Raw genomic sequence first — 20,584 nt, 5'->3', positions numbered from 1 at the left:
GTACTATCTGGATCTCCAATGTATTAATTAGCTACTTTGACAAAGCCATGATTTCCTAGAATCATGCCCTGAAACAAGGTCCATTCTGTTTGATATTTTGCCCACCACACCTGGAATAGGTTTGCACCCCCCCCCCCTCCACTCCCCCCCCCCCCCTCCCAAATCTCTGCATTATCCTGGTCAGACACTATGATCCTTCTGCACCCACTTCCTTACCATAGGGTTCCTACCCCTGTGACCACCCCTGCTGTACGGCTTGCCTGATGCATCCTCCTACCACCACTTTAAGCTAGCCCACGAACTGGTGAAATGTACACTTTCAGAGGCAGAGCCACCTGTGAAAAAATACATGACATGTATGCAAACACTGTTCAGGCTACTACTTTGGTATGACCATCATCAAGTTAGCAGTTAGGATGAATGGGCACAGACAGTATGTATACTGGTAGTACACAAAATCCTGTTGCAAAGCACACTCTACAAGTCAGTCATGATCTTGGTGCCTGTTTCACCACAGGTGGCTTCCAGATACTCTCTCCTGACAGCAGTTTCTCAGAACTCCACAGGTGGGCACTGGCATAACATGTGCTTGGCTCCCCCCACTTACATGGCCCAAATCTACATTAATTTCTATGGTCTCAGAATTCCTTTCCCATAACTACTCCTTTCCTTCACCCTGTTTTATTTCTTTTATTTTCCAACCTGTCTATCTGCCGCCCCCGCCCCCCCCCCCCCCCTGTCCCTCCTTCACCTGTCTACCATGTATTTTTACTGGATCTTGCACAGCATTTTTTTCAGAAATCTGTCTCTTGCTTATTACCTACCTCACCCTTTTAAATTCTCATATATTCATATCTCACACACTATAGGCACCAGTAATAAGTCTTTCCTTCTAATTCCATCCAGAATGTTTCCCATTATCCAGTGTTCTGGATGATTTTTCCATAATACTCCCCATTACCTATACCTCACCAATCCTTTTCCTACATCCCTCTTCTTTTCCATTAAGCTCCTCTGCCAGGAGGAAGAGCCACTGACTCTGAAAGCTTTCACACGTCCATATCTTTTATATATGTTTTCTCTCGATGCCATTTGGTGAGTAGTTTCTTTTACCTATCCATATTATATTTTAAAACACTGATTATTTCCTAGAACACCCAACAATGTCCTTAATGAACAGACAGAGTTGCAAAATAAGGTGTGTATAAAGAATTGTAACATTGTTTCAAGTTCATGTTAGAGCTTTTTCCAGTGTTCCATTTGATATAGATGTGCACACTATACATATATATTTTCTACTTGACAAACATGTCATTTGATATAGATGTGCACAATATACATAACGGATACGTCTAAAATCTCCTGTAGATATTTATACCCTAATTATAATCATGTCTAAGTGGTCACAAAAGGGTCCATTTTCTGTGTTCCCTCTGTGATACACAGGTTGTTGAGTGTCTGTGTTATAGTTGTCAAATGTTAAATGACTACTTTTCTTGGTCATACTGGGACACTTATGTCACAGGATGAAAACAAGGGATTTTGGTCAGAGCAAAGAGTCTAATATTAATCTTACAGGTCTCTTGTTACCTCTGAGTTCACATCTAGATATATCTGTGACATATATATTGAATAGCACACTCAGACAAATAGTATATAAGGGCAGAATATATACACTAAATAAGAAGACGTAAAACTGGTGCAAACTGTCAGGTAAACTTAGATTTCTACTGTAATGTATACAAAATACTCTCATGTTATGAACACTGAAGCGTAGTCATTTATTTGTTTGTCCTCTGTATCAGACACCACTGGTAATGCGCTATATGGTGAAATATCATTCTGGCAGTGAAATATTTTTGCATACAGCTCACAGTGTATAGCAAGATGACTTTTAACAAACACTTAAAAGCTGCAGAGCACCGAGTGTACAAGATTTAAATTTTTGTTACAGTAGCCACTTAAGGCTTTGTGCACTGCCCTCTTGATACCCAAAGATGTTCATTTAGTATTTCTCTGTGCCTTATGCTCCACTGTACAGCTATTACACAATACACTCCAATTCCTGATAAGTTTCTTTACAGTGAGTGTATACTGTAGAAGTTCCATTCCATCCTGAACTGTTGCTACACAGTAATGATCTTGTCAGCTAAGCATAAAGTGATTGGAGTATATCACCCACCAAATGCAGATGTAATGTGTTTTATGTATATACTTAGTATGGTAGTTGGCCAGGCTGGTCCTAATGACCCTACTACATTTGGTGATTTTAACACAGATGCAAATTCCAATTGTACAATAAACCTGAAGATCACCGATATATTAATTTTGCATAGTCTTGCAAACAGAGTAGCTCAGACACTAGTGTAATGGACACATGCTCCACTAGAATAGATTATGCTGTAATCAACACAAATACTATAGATTGTTATAGATAAGGTAAATTATAGTAGCCTAGATTTTCATTACTCTGACCAATTTTGGCAGGTGACAGAGAACATAAATTCAGTTGCGCTAAAAATAATGAAGGTTGTTCTGCATAAACAAACTCCGAATAGATTAAATAATAACACCTTTAACTACAAACTGGCAGAGAAGAAATGAGACTCTATGTACCAGGTGAAAGGGCCTGACAGCAAATGGAATGAGTTCTATTCAACCCTGTTGAGATATTATCGCTATTGCTGCCCTGTCAGAGAAACTCAAAATGTAATTAAGCATTACCAAGATGGATGCAATTCCAGACTGAAGCTCTCACCAAGTCTGAGTACGCTCAGGGAGAGAATACATAATCTAAATCTGCTTTATAAAGCTACTATTATTCTACAAATTTTTAAGGAAAAGTACAGTCAGGCAAAGATAACTTTTAAAACTGATATTACTGACCTCAGGAAGCAGATTAACAGCAAAGTAATAGAGTGCTCTGGTAATATAAGTAAAGTATCCTGGGAGTTAACTGACAAATACCATAAAGGTCATAAGATGATGAAAATGGAAGATTTCAGAATAAGACGTGATGGTAATATTGTAAAAAGTCCAAATACTGTGTCAGACAATGGAAAATCCAGGCTGGAATGTAACAATATCATGAAAAGCATAGATGCTACTCACCGCATAGTGGAGATGCTGATTTGCAGATAGACACACAAAAAGAGCAAAATAAGGTTTTGCCTAACAAGGCCTTTATCAAAAACAGATATCTCTCTCTCTCTCTCTCTCTCTCTCACACACACACACACACACACACACACAACTGCCAGAGACTGTGGTCATGTGTTGCATTTGCATGTGTGTGTGTGTGTGTGTGTGTGTGTGTGTGTGTGTGTGTGTGTGGGTGTGTGTCTTTCTGTCGTCTATGTTTGATAAAGGCCTTGTTAGTGAAAATCTTATTTTGTGACAGTCTTTCTGTTGTGTCTATCTGCAACTCAGCAACTCTGCTATATGGTAAGTAGCAACTATCCTTTTCATAACACAAATACTATATGTATATAACAATGAAAATAATAAATCTATAATTTAATACTAATCTATAATTAAAAACTATATGTAATATTTTTAATAACTATTTCGCTTCTCCCATTGGCCAAGGAATGTGGCACTATGTCACCTCACTCAATGTACTGAGTTTAAATTTACGGAGGTGAATGAGTGGAAGTTCACAAATTAATACTTACGCTAAAGAAAAAAATGTTCATTTGGATGGGATGGCACATCCAGTGTAGTTACTAAGGTGTGCTTAAAAGAAGTATCAAGACCTTTTATGTACTTGATTAATAGCAGCAGTAGAGACAATATGTATCCAGTTGTTCTAAAAATGATTGTTGTGAATAAAAAAGCGGGTAAGGAAGATGTCTGTAACTACAAACAAATATCACTTATTCCCACCTTTAGTAAGATATTCAAAAGTATTATCCTGTCCCAGCTTAGTGCCTTTTTCACTAAAAACAAAGTGGTTATGCACTGAAGTGCCAAAGAAACTGGTATAGGTGTGAGTATTCAAATACGGAGATATGTAAACAGGCAGAATACAGCACTGCAGTCGATAATGTCTATATAAGACAACAAGTGTCTGGTGCAGTTTTTAGATCAGTTACTGCTGATACAATGGCTGGTTATCAAGATTTAAGTGAGTTTCAATGTGGTGTTATAGTTGACGCATGAGCAATGGGACACAGCATCTCGGAGGTAGTGATGAAGTGGAGATTTTCCCTATGACCATTTCAGAAGTGTACCATGAATGTAAGGAATCCGATAAAACATCAAATCTGTGACGTTGCTACAGCCGGAAAAAGATCCTACAAGAATGGGACCAATGATGGCTGAAGAGAATTGTTCAATGTGACAGAAGTGCAAGTCTTCAGCAAATTGCTGCAGATTTCAATGCTGGGTCATCAACAAGTGCCAGTGTGAAAAACATTCAATGAAACATCATCAATGTGGGCTTTTGGAGCTGAAGGCCCACTCATGTACCCTTGATGACTGCATGACACAATGCTTTACACCTCGCCTGGGCCCGTCAACACCAACATTGGACTGTTGATGACTGGAAACATGTTGCCTGATTGGACAAGTCTCATTTCAAAAAATTGTATTGAGCAGATGGACATGTACAGGTATGGAGGCAACTTCTTGAATCCATGGACCCTGCATGTAAGCACGGGACAGTTCCAGCTGGTGGGGGCTCTGTAATGGTGCAAGGCATTTGCAATTGGAGTGATATGGGACCCCTGATATGTCTAGATACGACTCTGACAGGTGACACATACGAAAGCATCCTGTCTGATCACCTGTAGGGGTAATTCCATGTGAAATCATCCAGTGGCCATTGCCCTTATGTTACAGATTTTTCTGAAAATTTGGTGTAAGAATATACATAATGAGTTAGGATTAAAATATTTTTTCTGAAATTTTTTTGACCAAAATTATAATTAGCAGACCATTTTGAAATGTGGGCCCCTTCTTCCATCTGGTGTTGAGAAATGAAGTGCCTTGTAAATTTGTAACCACTATAACTTTTTTCTTTATGAATCAATTCTATTCAATTTGGTGTCATTGGAAAGTAAAAGAATAGAGCTATAATAAAAAAATTATTAAAGTGCTGTGTCTAAGCAACAAATGTTTGAAAATTTGTAATTAATGTAATTTCTCACGGCGTTTTTTGAATTTTTGTTTCAAATAATTCCTACTGCCATATTTTTCAACATAAAAAAATCTGAAGGGTGTTTGTCCTCTATTGTTAGATCTTGTACTTTTTCAATAATGCTGTAATAATTAATTGCTTCAAATAGCTAATCAACAATACATCAAACAACAATGAAAAATTCAGTCTAGCAGCAACACTCACATGCAACACAGGCTGTGTGTGTTATGTTTTTGTGTGTCTGTGCACTTCATATATCTGAAGGACGTTTTTGTCTTGCTTTTGGTCTTCATACATAAGCAGCCATTCTGTCTGGTAATTAGAGAACAAGAAAAAAGTTTCAAACCATCCAGTTATTTTCTGCAACATACACAGCTGATTAAAAATCACAATGGAAAACAAATGTTCTTTAGGTTTTGTGTCAGCAGTTGTGTGTCAGAAGAAAAGTAGTAGCAGTGAAGAGTTTGATTTAACAGATATGTCAAGCCTGAATCAAGCTGATATCGAATTATTGAAACTAAGAAGCATCTGTGAAAATATGGAGTGTGTTTGTTCTTCTCACAAATGGCTCTATTTGGGAACATTTGAAGACTGACAAAGAATTTGCTGTGACCCTTTTAAGAAGCATGGTAAAAATGCTGCTAAGAAATCTTTGAAACCTATTTCTTTAACCATGGCAAGGAAATATAAAACCCTTGGACTTATCCCAGGTACCAAGCTGTGCATAACATGCTGTAAGGACATTTCATCTCCTATGGGGGATAACCTTCCAGGGATGGATGAATGTTAAATTGAAGATCAAGAATATACAACAGATCCATTTACAGCTCTTCAAAAAGTTGTGAACTACTTGAAATTTCACCATTTAAGGTTACCAAGAGAGCACAAGACAGGCGTCCAGAGTACATTCAATCCAAGTCTCGTCACTTAGCTTTAAAATTCCAACAAACAGTATCAGAAGTGCTACATGTTCCAGTGAAAAATGTGTCTGAAGAAACTGGCAGTACTGAATGTAAAGACTGTAATATTTTAATGCAAAAACTTAAAGAGAAATTCAGCAGAAGTTCTGTTAAAGAAAAACTACAAATACTTACCTTAGCACCAGCTTCATGGAGTAAAGAAAAAATCCAAATGTTTTTTAACACTACCAAATAAATGGTAAAGAAATCGAGGGTATTGCTAAAAGAAAATGGTATTTTGTCAAAAGGGAGTTATAAAGTTGGAAACAGAACGTGTCCAGGATTTTTAATGTGAAGATGATATAAGTTGCATTTCTACTAATAAAAAAGACTGTCTGTCTGTCCCTTTAGAAAATGGCAAAAGAGTGTATAAGACAAAAAGACTAATTTTACATTATCTGAAGGATGTATACTTAGTACTTAGCTTTCAGAGAAAAATACCCTGAGGATAAAATTAGTTTTACTAAATTTTGTGAACTTAGGCCAAAAGAATGTGCTACTGTAAACAGTCGTGGAATGCATAACGTATGTGTATGCATGTCCCACCAAAACGTAAAACTGTTAATGCATGTTGCACATGTGAAAGAACAGTACACTGAACTTCTACAGAAACTTGTTTGCAATCTGGAAAACGAGGAGTGCATGCTGAATCACTGTTCTCGGTGTCCTGACGAATATCAAATGCGCAGTTTTTTAATGGAACTAGAGTCCTAACAAGATTGTGAAAATGTTGTATTCAAACAATGGATGCAAAGTATTCAAATAATGGATGCAAACTGATCGACCTACACTGGAGACATCAATGAAGACGACTGATGAATTTGTTGAGTATCTCATGCAAACTTCAAAACTTGACATAATATCATTACGTATCAAAATCTCACAGTCACTACTTCAAATCAAGCAAAGAACCCTCTCTGATACTACATGCATCATCATAGTGGATTTTGCTTCAGGATGCTGCACAAGGATTTCACTGGCAGAGCATTCAAGTCACGTCACCCTTCATCCTTTTGTGGTGTACTTTAAAACAGATGAATGCCTAAGTCAATGTCATTGTGTTGTATAAGTGACCGTTTGCAGCATGATACAAACATATTCTATGTTAAACATATTCTATGTTTTCCAGAAAATGTATTGGAACAATTACCACACATCCAGCATGTTACGTACTTCAGTGATGGCACTTCTGCACAATATAAAAACTTTAAGAACTTTTTAAATTTGTTCCATCACAAGCAAGATCATGGAGTAACTGCAGAATGGACTTTTTTGCCACTAGTCATGGCAGAAATGCATGTGACGGAGTTGGTGGTACCATTAAACGTTTAACAACAAGAGCAAGTTCGCAGTGTCCATATGACAGTCACACGTTAAGTCTAAACGATCTGTTTACATTTACCAAAACTCATGTTCTAGGAATAGAAACCTTTTATGTTACAACAGAGGAGATAACAAAGTTCACAAACGATATGAGACTGGTTCTACCAATCCTGGGACAAGAGTGAATCATTTTTTCAAACCACTGAATGAAAACAAGTTGCTGATAAGGCATGTTTCATCATCTACTAAATTCATTCAAGTTTCTCATGGAAATCAAAACACTGCCTCTAACACAATTAAAGAAGATACATTTGTCGCTGCTATCTATGATAACCAGTGGTGGCTAGGAAAAATTCTAGAGATAGTGAAGAACACAGAGATGCAAAAGTCGAGTTCATGAGTCCAAGTGACCCTTCCTCAAGTTATTCATGGCCACTTCACACTGATGTTTGCTGGATGCCTTATGAAAACTGTTGTATCCGTAATTGGAGAAACAACAAATAACGATTGGCGTGAGTTCCAAAATTCTGTTTATTGCCAACAGTTCCACAATAACAACACAACTTGTTGCTTGATCAAGTGCAGCGTCTGGCTGCAGAGTCCAAGTCTGGTATGGTAAACAGTCGTAGTATAGAGTCGTTCCGGGGTGTGACGTCAAAGTAGCACGTAGGTAGCCCAACACAAGACTGCCAGGCGTGGTGGCCTATGCAGCTATATAAGGCGAGTGGCAGAGGAATATGCCTGCTGTACCCGAGTCCGCTTGTCGTGTCTTGTTACGATTGGCGGCGCGGCCTCACGTAACTATCTCTCGGGAGGACGCCGGCCGAGGTTGCCCTGACAGTGCGGAGGCACTCATTGTGTGAGGCCCGTGCCTGCACTGTACAGCTGTGCAGAGCTGCCCATAAGCGGGGCGTGCCAGCCGTTGGCTGTATGACGTAAAGACCGTTTGACAGAATCAATGCTTTTTAGAATTTTATGAATGTGTTTTATAAGAACTGATCATTTGTGACTACTAGGTAAAAGTCACAAAATGAAATGTGTATATTATTATTTATGTTCTTTCTGTTTTAAATGATTAAACAGAACAAACACCCTTCTGATTTTTTTATGTTGAAATGTATGACAACAAGAATTCTTTGAGACAAAATTTAAAATGGTGAAACTTTTGATTTTGACGAAAAAAATTCATGAAGTTCATAAATTTTTTTTTGAAAGATGACATTAATTACAGATTTGCACATATTTATATGCACAGTTGCAGCATTTTTATAGTTGAGTGATATAGTTGGTCATTTTTATCTTTCTAATGACACCAAATTGAATAAAATTGATTTATAAATAAGGGAGTTATAGTAGTTAAAAACTTTCAACCTACCTTTCGTACTGACACCAGATGGAGAAAATGCTAGACATTTCAAAATAGCCCCCTGACTACAGTTTTGATATAACAAATCTGAAAAAAAATTATTTTATCACTTTCTATTTATGTACTTTCTTACACCAAATTTTTACAAATATCTGTGACATAATGGCAATGAGATTTCTTTATTTTGGGTGATTTTAAATGAAATGAGCCTAGCCATTCATGTCCATTGTGCATTCCCATGGACTTGGGCAATTCCAGCAGGACAATGCAACACCCCACACATCCAGAATTGCTACAGAGTGTCTCCAGGAACACTCTTCTGAGTTTAAACACTTCCGCTGGCCACCAAACTCTCCAGTCATGATCATTATTGAGCATATCTGGGATGCCTTGCAACATGCTGTTCATAAAAGATCTCCACCCCCTCGTAATCTTATGGATTTATGGACAGCCCTGCAGGATCCAATGTGTCAGTTTCCTCTAGCACTACTTCAGACATTAGTCGAGTCCATGTTGTGTTGTGGCACTTCTGCGTGCTCTTGGGGGCCCTACATGACATTAGGCAGGTGTACCAGTTTCTTTGACTCTTCAGTGTAGATTCTCAGCATGGCTTTAAAAGAGAGCTGAGCACGGCCACACCAGTTACACAGTTCTTCCACGAAGTGTACTGTCTGATGTACCAGAGGATGCAAACCACAGATATATTTTTAGATCTGACAAAAGCATTCAACACAGTAAATGATACATTACTTCTAAAGAAGCTGATATGATACAGGGGATACACATCTTATAGCATCATACCTGTTGAATCATAAGCAATGCACTAAACTGACATAAAAATTAATGAAAAATTATAAATTTTCAGTCCACTAGTAAGACAGTATTGCAATGTGTACCTCATGGCTCAGTCCTTGGGCCCTATCTTCTCTTTATATGTATCAAAACAACTTTTCATAACCCATTAACTCTAACATTATAAGCTTTGCAGATGACACCTCAGTCTTATTCTATGGCAGAGACTATAAGAAACTAGAATCTTATGCTAATAGTGGTGTCAAGGAATTAACAAAATATGTCAATGACCAAGGCCTCAAGGTGATTGCCACTAGGCTTCAATTTATTGGCATTTGAAACATGCAGTTCTCACCATACCACTGTAAACATCGTATGCAACATCTTGGTAACAGACATGGGCTGATGTAAATTTCTAGGTATGTATGCTAATGAAAATCTGTCGCAAACAAACCACATTAATTTTATGTGTGGAAAAGTCAGTAGTGGCTTATATCGCCTTAGCCAGCTCACCAAGATAGTTCCTAGTCAAACATTCAAAGTGGTTTACTATGAATTAATGTACACCTTTTTTACTATAGGATTGAATCATGGGACTGTGTAGTTGATGTCCGTTAAAAATGAATATTGGTATTACAGTAATAAGCAATCAGACTTATACATGGGACATGCCAAAGAGAGCAAAAATACTTAACAATATATTCTTTATACATATTTAAATCATTTACAAGTTATCAAGTACAGTTAAGTACATGATCACAACACCAGAACAAAACATAACTACTTTGGGGAAAGAACAAAATTAAAAACACGATACCATACATCAGTGGGTTGATTTGGTTTAACAAACTACCAAACTATTTAAGATCATATCAGGGAATTGATTTTAACAATTTTAACAATAAATTAAAATCTTTTCTCATAGAAAGATGTTTATATTCATTAAGTGAATTCTAAGACACTGCTTGTGATGTGAACCAGCAGCATATCCGCTGTAAAGTAATTAATGTATAGAATAGTTGGAAGATGGAACTGTTGTAGTATATAACATATTCTGTCCCCCTATGAGCCATGGACCTTGCCATTCGTGGGGCGGCTTGCGTGCCTCAGCGACACAGACAGCCATACCGTAGGTGCAACCACAATGGAGGGGAATTTGTGGAGACCAGACAAATGTGTGATTCCTGAGGAGGGGCAGCAACCTTTTCTGTAATTGCAGGGGCAACAGTCTGGCCGACTGACTGATCTGGCCCCAGCTGAAAGCAAGGGGAAACTACAGCCATAATTTTTCCCAAGGGCATGCAGCTTTACTGTATTGTTAAATGATGATGGCATCCTCTCGGGTAAAATATTTTCGAGGCAAAATAGTCCCCCCATTCGGATCTCCGGTTGGGGACTACTCAGGAGGACGGCGTTATCAGGAGAAACAAAACTGGTGTTCTACGGATCGGAGCATGGAATGTCAGATTCCTTAATCGGGTAGGTAGGTTAGAAAATTTAAAAAGGGAAATGGATAGGTTAAAGTTAGATATAGTGGGAAGTAATGAAGTTTGGTGGCAGGAGGAACTAGACTTCTGGTCAGATGAATGCAGGGTTATAAATACAAAATCAAATAGGGGTAATGCAGGAGTTGGATTAACAATGAATTAAAAAATAGGAGTGCCGGTAAGCTACAACAAACAGCACAGTGAATGCATTATTCTAGCCAAGATAGACATGAAGCCCACACCTACCACAGTAGTATCTAAGGCGTTCAGCCTGATCGGGTTGCCCCCAAACACGTCTCCGACGATTGTCTGGCTGAAGGCATATGCGACACTCATTGGTGAAGAGAATGTGATGCCAATCCTGAGCGGTCCATTCGGCATGTTGTTGGGCCCATCTGTACTGCACTGCATGGTGTCGTGTTTGCAAAGATGGACCTCGCCATGGACGTCGGGAGTGAAGTTGCGCATCATGCAGCCAATTGTACACAGTGCGCATCATGCAGCTGATTGCACACAGTTTGAGTCATAACATGACGTCCTGTGGCTGCATGAAAAGCATTACTCAAAATGGTGGCATTGCTGTCATGTTTCCACCGAGCCATAATCCGCAGGTGGCGGTCATCCAGTGCAGTAGTAGCCCTTGGGTGGCCTGAGCGAGGCATGTCATCGACAGTTCCTGTCTCTCTGTATCTCCTCCATGTCCAAACAACATTGCTTTGGTTCACTCCAAGATGCCTGGACACTTCCCTTGTTGAGAGCCCTTCCTGGCGCAATTGAATTACAGACAACACGAGCCGTGTACCTCCTTCCCGGGGGAATGACTGGAATTGATTGGCTGTCAGACCCCCTCCATCTAATAGGCTTTGCCCATGCATGGTTGTTTACATCTTTGGGTGGGTGTAGTGATATCTCTGAACAGTCAAAGGGACTGCGTCTGTGATACAATATCCACAGTCAACGTCTATCTTCAGGAGTTCTGGGAACTGAGGTGATGCAAAAATTTTTGATGCGTGCAGTTGATGTCTTGTACAGAGAAGGCAAAATTTTAATTTCCTATCATTCAGAAAAACACTGTGTTAAAAACAGTGTGCCACACAGTTCTGTACTGGCACCAATCTTGTTCTTGCTGTTTGAGAATGACTTGGAACCACACAGCTCTAACTATAAGTACATTAAATATGCTCATGAAACAAATATTCATATAAAAGGAAAGATCACAGAAGAGCTCCAAAATGAAATAAAAAAGAGCACTTCACATGTATCAGAATGATTCACAATGAACCACTTAATAATAAACATGCAGAAAACAAACACTATACAAATACACACAGTGCAAAATAAACAGCCTCTAACTGCAACACAGAACTGTTACGCAAAAGACTTGAAACTGTAATGAGCAAGATCCAAATTGACCTAAGATGGCAGAACCACACATAACACCTATGTAGTAAATTAAACACCATTTGTTATTGTATTAAAATTCTTGCTGGATGCACATCAATGCAAGTCATAAGAAAATGTGTACTATTCCCAAGCAGAATCGCTTCAAAGGTATGGTTTAATTTTCTGAGGAAATTCACCATCCAGCTGTGCTAATCTTGGTGGTAAGGTGACCACGCGGCCAATCAGAAGGAAGGTTGCTGCTAGAGTCCTGTGCAAGGCTGTTTCATTGCACAAGAAAGAATTATATGAACCACAGCACAAAAAACAATTATAAGAGCCATGGGAGGCATAGCACCTCAATCTTCATGCAAAACTTCATTTTAAAAGCTTCATATTCGTCCACTACCATGCCTATATCTTAGAAACAATATTGTTTATAAGGAAAATCATAGATGACAACAGCAAGATTGCTCCAAAAAACCAAATGACCATTCATACACAACAAGTAATAATCAAGATTTACATGTGCAGTTTGCTCATACAACATTAAAACAAAGAAGACCCCTGCAAACAGAAAAAAACTGTGCAACAAACTACCTAAAAAACATAAGGCAAGAAATGGCTTGCATAAATTCAAAACTGCCGCGAGTGATGCTTTGCTAAGGAACTGCTACTATAGCATTGATGCACTTTTATCTAGTATGTAAATATGTGAAAAAATTTAAATAGTTTATACAATTAGGGCCAAAATAATAAATGTTTATTTATAAATTTATTTGTGCATTCTAAGTATGTGTGGAATGTTATATACATGTGTGTGTGTGCGTGTACTGTACTCAAGGCCAAAAGTAAGAACTGTGTATGTATAAAATTTATTTGTATATTTTTAGAGTGTTTTTCCCATGTGTTAGGCTTAATGTATGATTCACAGGACCAATAAATATACAATACAATAATCATGGCCTGACGACAGAGACTCTAGCAGCAACCTTCCTTCTGATTGGCCGCGTGGTCACCTAACCACCACGATTCCATGATTACAACCCCCCCCCTGTCGGAGGTTGAATTCTCCCTTGGACATGGCTGTGTGTGTTGTCCTTAGTGTAAGTTAGTTTAAGTTAGATTAAGTAGTGTGTAAGTTCCCATAGTAACTTATCACCTTTTGATCATCGTATTGTATTACAACAGCTTTAATTTCACAGTCATTTATACAAATAAACACCGCCCTAGAAGATGTGCAACTCTATAATGGGCTTTCATGAATTGTTGTTACACACTAATTTGTTCTAGGCGCACAGTCTTAGGTTGGTACGACCTGATGGGACATAAACAATCTTCCTCAAGACGCTCCATAACATGACAAAAATTTCTGCCCTCTTTCTCCTCCAGAACGTCCCTGAACTGGGTGCCCTCCTTGTTGGCAACAAGATGTAGATTTCGTGTCTGTTGTTCTCTGTTTATGAGGACTGCCAACTTAGTGTCTTAACCAATATTGTGTCACAAGTTTTATTTACCACATATTTATAATGATTATCTATAATAAATCTCACATTAGAACACAAATATCTTTTTAAAACGTTTACTTACACCATTGCACATGATTGGAACAAAGAAGGAAACATGCATTTGTTTGTGTTAGCACTCAGCCATTGCCTTTATTTCAATCACAAAGACAATGGCTGAGTGCTGACACACACAAAAGTGTGCATGGGTTTCCCTCTTCATTCTTACCATGTCCAACTGGCAGAGGTGTTGATCTTATACTGTAGGCATCATTTAAGATGGGATTTCTTGATATTCCACTGCTAAGGGGGTGAAACAGGGGATAATAAGTTCTTTGAAACTAAGTCGCTATTAAAGCAATTTTGAAGCTAGACCTATGAAAATTGGTATTTGGTTTCTCGGTCAGACATAAAGAAATATGTGTTTCAGGGTTTTTGGAAATTTAACTGCTATGGGGGTGAAATAGTAGGTGAAACCTTTTTTTGGAAATAAATCATTATTAAACAACTACTAAGTGTTTTTAAAGCTACATCTATTAAAGCTGGTGTTTGACTTCTAGTTACAAATAACAAAATACATATTTCAGTGTTTTTTGAATCAGAAGATTAAATGTTTTAAGAAAATATTTCATTATGAAAGCACTTTTAAAGCTAAATATATCAAAATTTGAATTTGGTTTCTCAGTTAGAAATAAATGTGTGTTTCACTGTTTGAGGAAATTCAACCTCTAAGTGGGTGAGATAGGGGACAAAGCCAAATCTTTGAAAATTGGTATTTGGATTATTTCTCAGTTAGGAATGAAAAAATAAGTGTTTCACTGATTTTGGAAATTCAACCCCTAAGGGGGTGAAATAGTGCCAGACTGACCTACTGACTCATCACCGCCCAGCCCAAACCTCCAAGGATAGAATGTTGATATCTGTATAATGTGTATGCATCATCTCAGAAGGTATTGAGGCCTATCCTGTCCCTATTCTATGTAAATGACTTACCCATAAATATAAATTCCCCATCAGTTCTGTTTGAAGATGTTACTTCTGTTTTAATTGAAGATGACGACACAGAAAAAATTCTGAGCTCCATTGTAAGCGCACTGTATACCTTAGAAAACTGGTTCCAGTTAAATGGGTTGAAACGGAACATTTCAAAACCCATATGGTACATATCAAAACCAAACATTCAAAATGTGTGGATCTTAAAATACAACATAACAATCAACCAATGAAAGAAGTCATTCCTGGGACTATATGTGGACAAGAACTTGAGCTGGAATACACATACTGACTTCCTATCACATACACTAAGCAGTTTTGCATTTGCAATGCAAATACTAACAAATTCCACTGACATGAGTACACATACAATTGCTTGTCATAGTTATTTTGAATCTGTCATTAGATCAGGATAATTTTCAGAGGAAGTTCAAGTAGTGTATCTTGAATAGTGAAACTGCAAAAGAAAATTGTCCGACACAGCAAAAAGAGTCTTGTCGCCCATTATTTTGGAAACTACAAATCCTAACTGTTCCCTCCATATACATTTATGAGATTATAACCTTCCTACACAGCAGACAAACATTATTTGAGGAGAATCATTTTAACCATACACATAAAACAAGAAATAAAAATAATTTTATGCTACCCACAGACCAGTTGAAATTATATGCATGGACTACACAGTATATGGGGATGACAATACATAACAAGTTAATGGGCAAAAACATATTTAATATGAAGCCAGAGATTCTAAAAACGAGACTGCTGCACAATATATGGGAGAAATGCTACTATTCAATAGAAGAATTCATAGAGGATGAAATGATAATTTGAGCAAGGGATAATTAAATGTTAAATTTTATTGTATGTATATATAACAAAATTGTGTTATGATTATGAAGCTGTTTGTTAACATCAACTCTTCTTTGTTTATGGTGAAATTTTACCACAATTTGACATGTCCCCTGTACCTGAATCAAATGATTTAGATTATGTAGAATACGAGACAAATAAACCACAATTCACATTTCACAATTCGAAATTCCTCTCCTAAGGTGGTGAAGTGGGTAATGAAAGGCTTTTTGAAAATATGTTGCCATGAAGACAATTTTGAAGGCAGAACTATGAAAATTGGTATTTGGTTTCTCAGTCAGAAATAGTATAATATTTGTTTTGACATTTTTGGATATTCAACAACCAAGGGGATAAAACAGTTGGGAAAATTTTATTGAAAATAAATCATTGTTAAAAAACTAATAAAGCATTTTTAAAACTACATTTATGAAAACTCGTATTTGACTTCTTGAACAGAAATATGAATTTGGTATTTAACTCCTTGGTTAGATATAAAGAAATACACCACAAGAACACAAAAGGCATGGCTAACAAAAACCTTGGACTCCAGCTATCAGAACTGCTTCGTCGTCAGAAGCACATTCGGGAAAGATCATGCATCTTTTGCCTTAATTAGCATGAATTGCAATTTATGAACAACATAAAAATTTGATTAAAGAAAAACAAAAACATTCCTATAGCTCATACAGTCTACATGAGTGAAGCAGGAGGTGCTAAGCTAATTATTATAAAATTACAGAAAATAAAACTTGTGACAGAAAATTGGTTAAAACAAGAAAGCTGGCAGTCTTAGTAAACAGAGGACAACAAGCAAGAAATATACATCTTCAAGTGTTTCCTATGCCTTCCTGTATTTTACACTTTCCTGCATTTTACACTTTTTTGGATCATCACAATGGAAGGTGGAAAAAGAGGGTTTTACTGTAAATCTTTCAACTCATTTTGGTTACCTTTTGTACTTTGGTTATCATTATTGCTGCAACTGCCTCAATATCAATGAGATCAGCTTCAATGTGGACATCCTCTAATGGGCCAGGCCTATTTTATTGCTATTAGACCCAATATGTTTGCATCATGAGTGGGCTTTCAAATTACCTGTTCTACACAGTTTTCAGAGGAGGTATTTAGTATTGTTTTGCAGGATGTCATGGCCACCAATCACAAAACTGATGCAGTTGAATTCTTTAAACATAAACTAATCCTATACCAATGAACTATACTAAAAATTAAAGCCTCAGTGTACATTTAATTAAATTAGAATTATGAACATAACATTATGACAGATACAGTGTAAGTTAAGAAAATTACAAATTACAATAATAATTGGAATCCCTGTCAAGAACAAATTTACATAAAATCACAAGTCATAACAATGTACAAAATAAATCTTACAAAATCACGCTTCTATACAGAGAAAGAACGAAAAAGAAATGTGGAAAATCAGGAAATAATGGAAAATAAAATTAGTTGTGAGGAAGGGCCTATAATGCAAAAATGTAGATAAACAAGACTTGTACTATAATGTTGTGCATTAAGTAGCACTGTAAATCCACATGGGCAAAGAAGTTTGGGAACTGCAAATGGATTTTGAGGATTAATCTCTAAAGTTTAAAAACATTTGTTTATGGGTTCTTACAGTAGTTAACATGTATAAATATGGAGCTGTGTAACTATGAAAACAAACATTTAATAGCAAGTAGTACTTATAAAGAATAATAGCACAGCAGTGAACACTACATGAAAAACAGAGTTCTTATGATCACACTCTATTTGAACTGTTTATAGAAAACTAATATAATGACTTTCAATAATAAATTTACAGCTTTTGAGTTATATAAATTTATTATAACTGGTTTTAGTGCCATTACTTAGCAAAATACATCAAGCATTTAAATTACAGTTTTTTTAAAGATTCAAAGTGAGCAATGCGGGTGATATGGCAGCATCCCATCTGAAATTGTTCTTGTCAAACTCCTAGCAGTACACAATTTCTTTAACTTCTTTTGGTTCAGTGAGTGAGTGAAAGTGAAGTGTAGCTGATTTTGATAAACTATACAAATGAAGAGATATAAGGTCCAGTAGATTGCCTGACTGTCCAATGGTCTCAGCTTGAACTATACACCTGGGAATCAGTCACTGGAGAGTCAATGAATTGGTTAAGACAGTGCAATGGTGTGCTATCCAGTTAGAAGCATACTGTACATGGTGTAACTGACAATCTTTGTCAATGACAATTGGTACAGTGCCTATCTTTTAAAATGATGAAGTGCTGTAAATTTTGCTCTTGCTTAAGTCATAAAAAACAGGCAGGTGTGAATATGTTTTAAAGTCTATCACAATTTTTCAATTATCAGTTGAGTTATCACAGAAGATTTTGTTTTGATGAAATCATCTTCATCCAACTAAAATAACATTTCAGTAAAAATCTTTTTATGAGCCAAAGACATGTGTCTTTTAGTTCTTACATTGTTGTAAATCTGCATAGGTTAAGATGCAAATGGCATCTCAATATGTTCCAGGGCATTTAGGAAAAGCCCAATTCAAGAGATGCTTGTTGAGTCAATTTTGCAAGACTGAAAGGAACATTTGCCTCACTTGTTGTATGACATCATCTGTCAATTAAACAATTTACTTATGAAACTTCTAGTGTATGGTTGTCACATTCAAGGTTAGTAAAATCAGCCATTTTTTAACAACTACTCGTAGTGCTTTTAGTGGTATGATTATGCCCTTCATCACTTCATGAGTGAAAAATTGATGTATTTTGCTGGAGAATGACAACAGAGAAAGTTCTGTTAAGGTGTTAGTATACATTCATATACAATGCTAAAGTTTTAAACTCTTTATTGGGGTGCCTTGTTTATAAAGGTTATAAAAGTACATCAACTAAAATTTAGTTGGTGAAACATTTGTTGAGATTTTGCACAATGATATACTCACAATAAACTTAAAAAATAGTAAAAAGAAATCTCCTACCTTCAGGCATTAAATTCGTGATCTTCTTATGTGTCTTGTTCTCCACCCATTCATTGATTATAGCTCTTGATTTCTCTGTTTCTTTGATAAAATCAACTTCCTCAGCTTCAGCTAGAAATTTTGCAGCAGATGCTCTGAATTCTTCTTTAATTGGAAAACTCACTTGTGCATAAACCTTGTTGGCTGCTTCAAGCACTGTGTCATCAGATCCCTACAAAGAACATCAATTCTCTATAAAGCCACAATGAACTGACGAATCGATGAATTTAAAACATGAAGTAATTTTGGAGATTTTACCAATTTTGAAACATATAAAGAACAGTGCTATTTTAATTTACTTACAAATTAACAGAAATGACATATCATAAATAAAAGGTGATTCGTAATGATGACCACAATATGTAGATCATAATCAACAATTGGAAAGAGCATACACAGGACAAAGAATTGAAATTACACAAACCTTTTACCTGTTACAATAACAGAAATTCTTCTGTGGAATGGAAGGAGTTGTCATGGAGAAACTTTTTCAGTTTGTTTTCAACCTGTCAGATATTTTATATCAGAGGGTAAGTTATCAAAAATTTTAGTTGTAGCATTGTGCACCCCTTTTTGTGCTAAACACAACCATAATGTGGAGTAATGAACGTAAATTTTCCTTCTGGTATTGTAATTATGTACAGCACTGTTCCTTTTGAACTGCAGTGGATTATTTATGACGGACTTCACGAGGGAATAAATATACTGTGGAGCAGTAGTCAGTATGCCCAACTTATTAAATAGATGTCTACAAGATGATCACGGGTGAGTGTCCCCTATTACTCTTGAAGCTCATTTTTGAGCAATGAAGACTTTCTTTCTTAAAGAAGATTGATGTTGTACCCTACATGTGAAGAACTTATTATGTTGTGCCTTTTTAAAACTAAGGTTGAGACTATTTGCAGAAAATCAGTCGATGATGCTTTTGAGAAGTTTGTTTCCAATTTCTTCTGTTGCTTTATGTCTGCTGGGATTGATTACAATACAAGTGTCATTCACAAAAATAACTAATTCTGCTTGTTGTAAATTAGACAGATAATCATTTACAAACCTGAGGAACAATCGTGGGCCTAAGCTTGAGCCTTGGGAAACCTCAGATGTGATTTCTACCCAGTCAGAATCTTTTCCCCAAACTACACTGGTTGAATTACTGGTTACAACTTCCTACATTGTTTTGGTTAGATATGACACTATCCAATGGTTGGCTACACCACCAGTTCCATAAAATTTCAGTTTAACCTGCAGATTATTGTGATTTACACAGTAAAATGGCTAAGACAGGGTGCAGAAAATACTAACCAGTGCTTTTTTTTATTTATTGCTTGTAAAATTTGGTGAGTGAACATATAAATGACATTCTCAGTAGAGCAACTCTTCCAGAATCCAAACTGTGATTTACTGAAGATATTATTGTTGCTCAGGTGACATACTATTTTAGATTACATCACCTTCCCAAAAATTTTGAAAAATAATGTCAGCAATGCACCAGTTTGGTAGTTATCGACATCTCTCGTATCATCTTTGTTAAAGGGGGATTTAATGGTGGCATATTTCAGTATATCTGGAATAATGCCCTGAGTTAGTGATGCATTACATATTTATGATAATACAGCACTTACTGTATGGAAACAAATCTTTAGTACCTTATTGGAAAACCCACAAAATCCAAATGAACTTTTAACTTTGATAGGATATATAATTTTCTTAATTTCAGGAGAAGCTGGCAATACATTCACATGACTGTATTTTATGAGAGTTGCTGTGAT

At 36.7% G+C, this 20,584-nt stretch overlaps 1 protein-coding gene across 5 annotated transcripts in view; it reads right to left on the bottom strand.

The window, feature by feature from the left end:
* LOC126235806 (serpin B6-like) overlaps nucleotides 1–20,584 on the bottom strand; it is a 293,511-nt gene that overhangs the window by 163,182 nt on the left and 109,745 nt on the right. For all 5 annotated transcript variants that reach the window (XM_049944636.1, XM_049944639.1, XM_049944638.1 and 2 more), the window contains exon 4: nucleotides 18,780–18,990. In XM_049944636.1, the coding sequence (XP_049800593.1) occupies nucleotides 18,780–18,990 (211 nt within the window). The remainder of the gene's footprint in view (nucleotides 1–18,779; nucleotides 18,991–20,584) is intronic.

This window comes from Schistocerca nitens, chromosome 2 (genome assembly GCF_023898315.1).
Source record: "Schistocerca nitens isolate TAMUIC-IGC-003100 chromosome 2, iqSchNite1.1, whole genome shotgun sequence".
Lineage (NCBI taxonomy): Eukaryota > Metazoa > Arthropoda > Insecta > Orthoptera > Acrididae > Schistocerca > Schistocerca nitens.
This window is presented reverse-complemented; position numbering and strand designations above follow the sequence as displayed.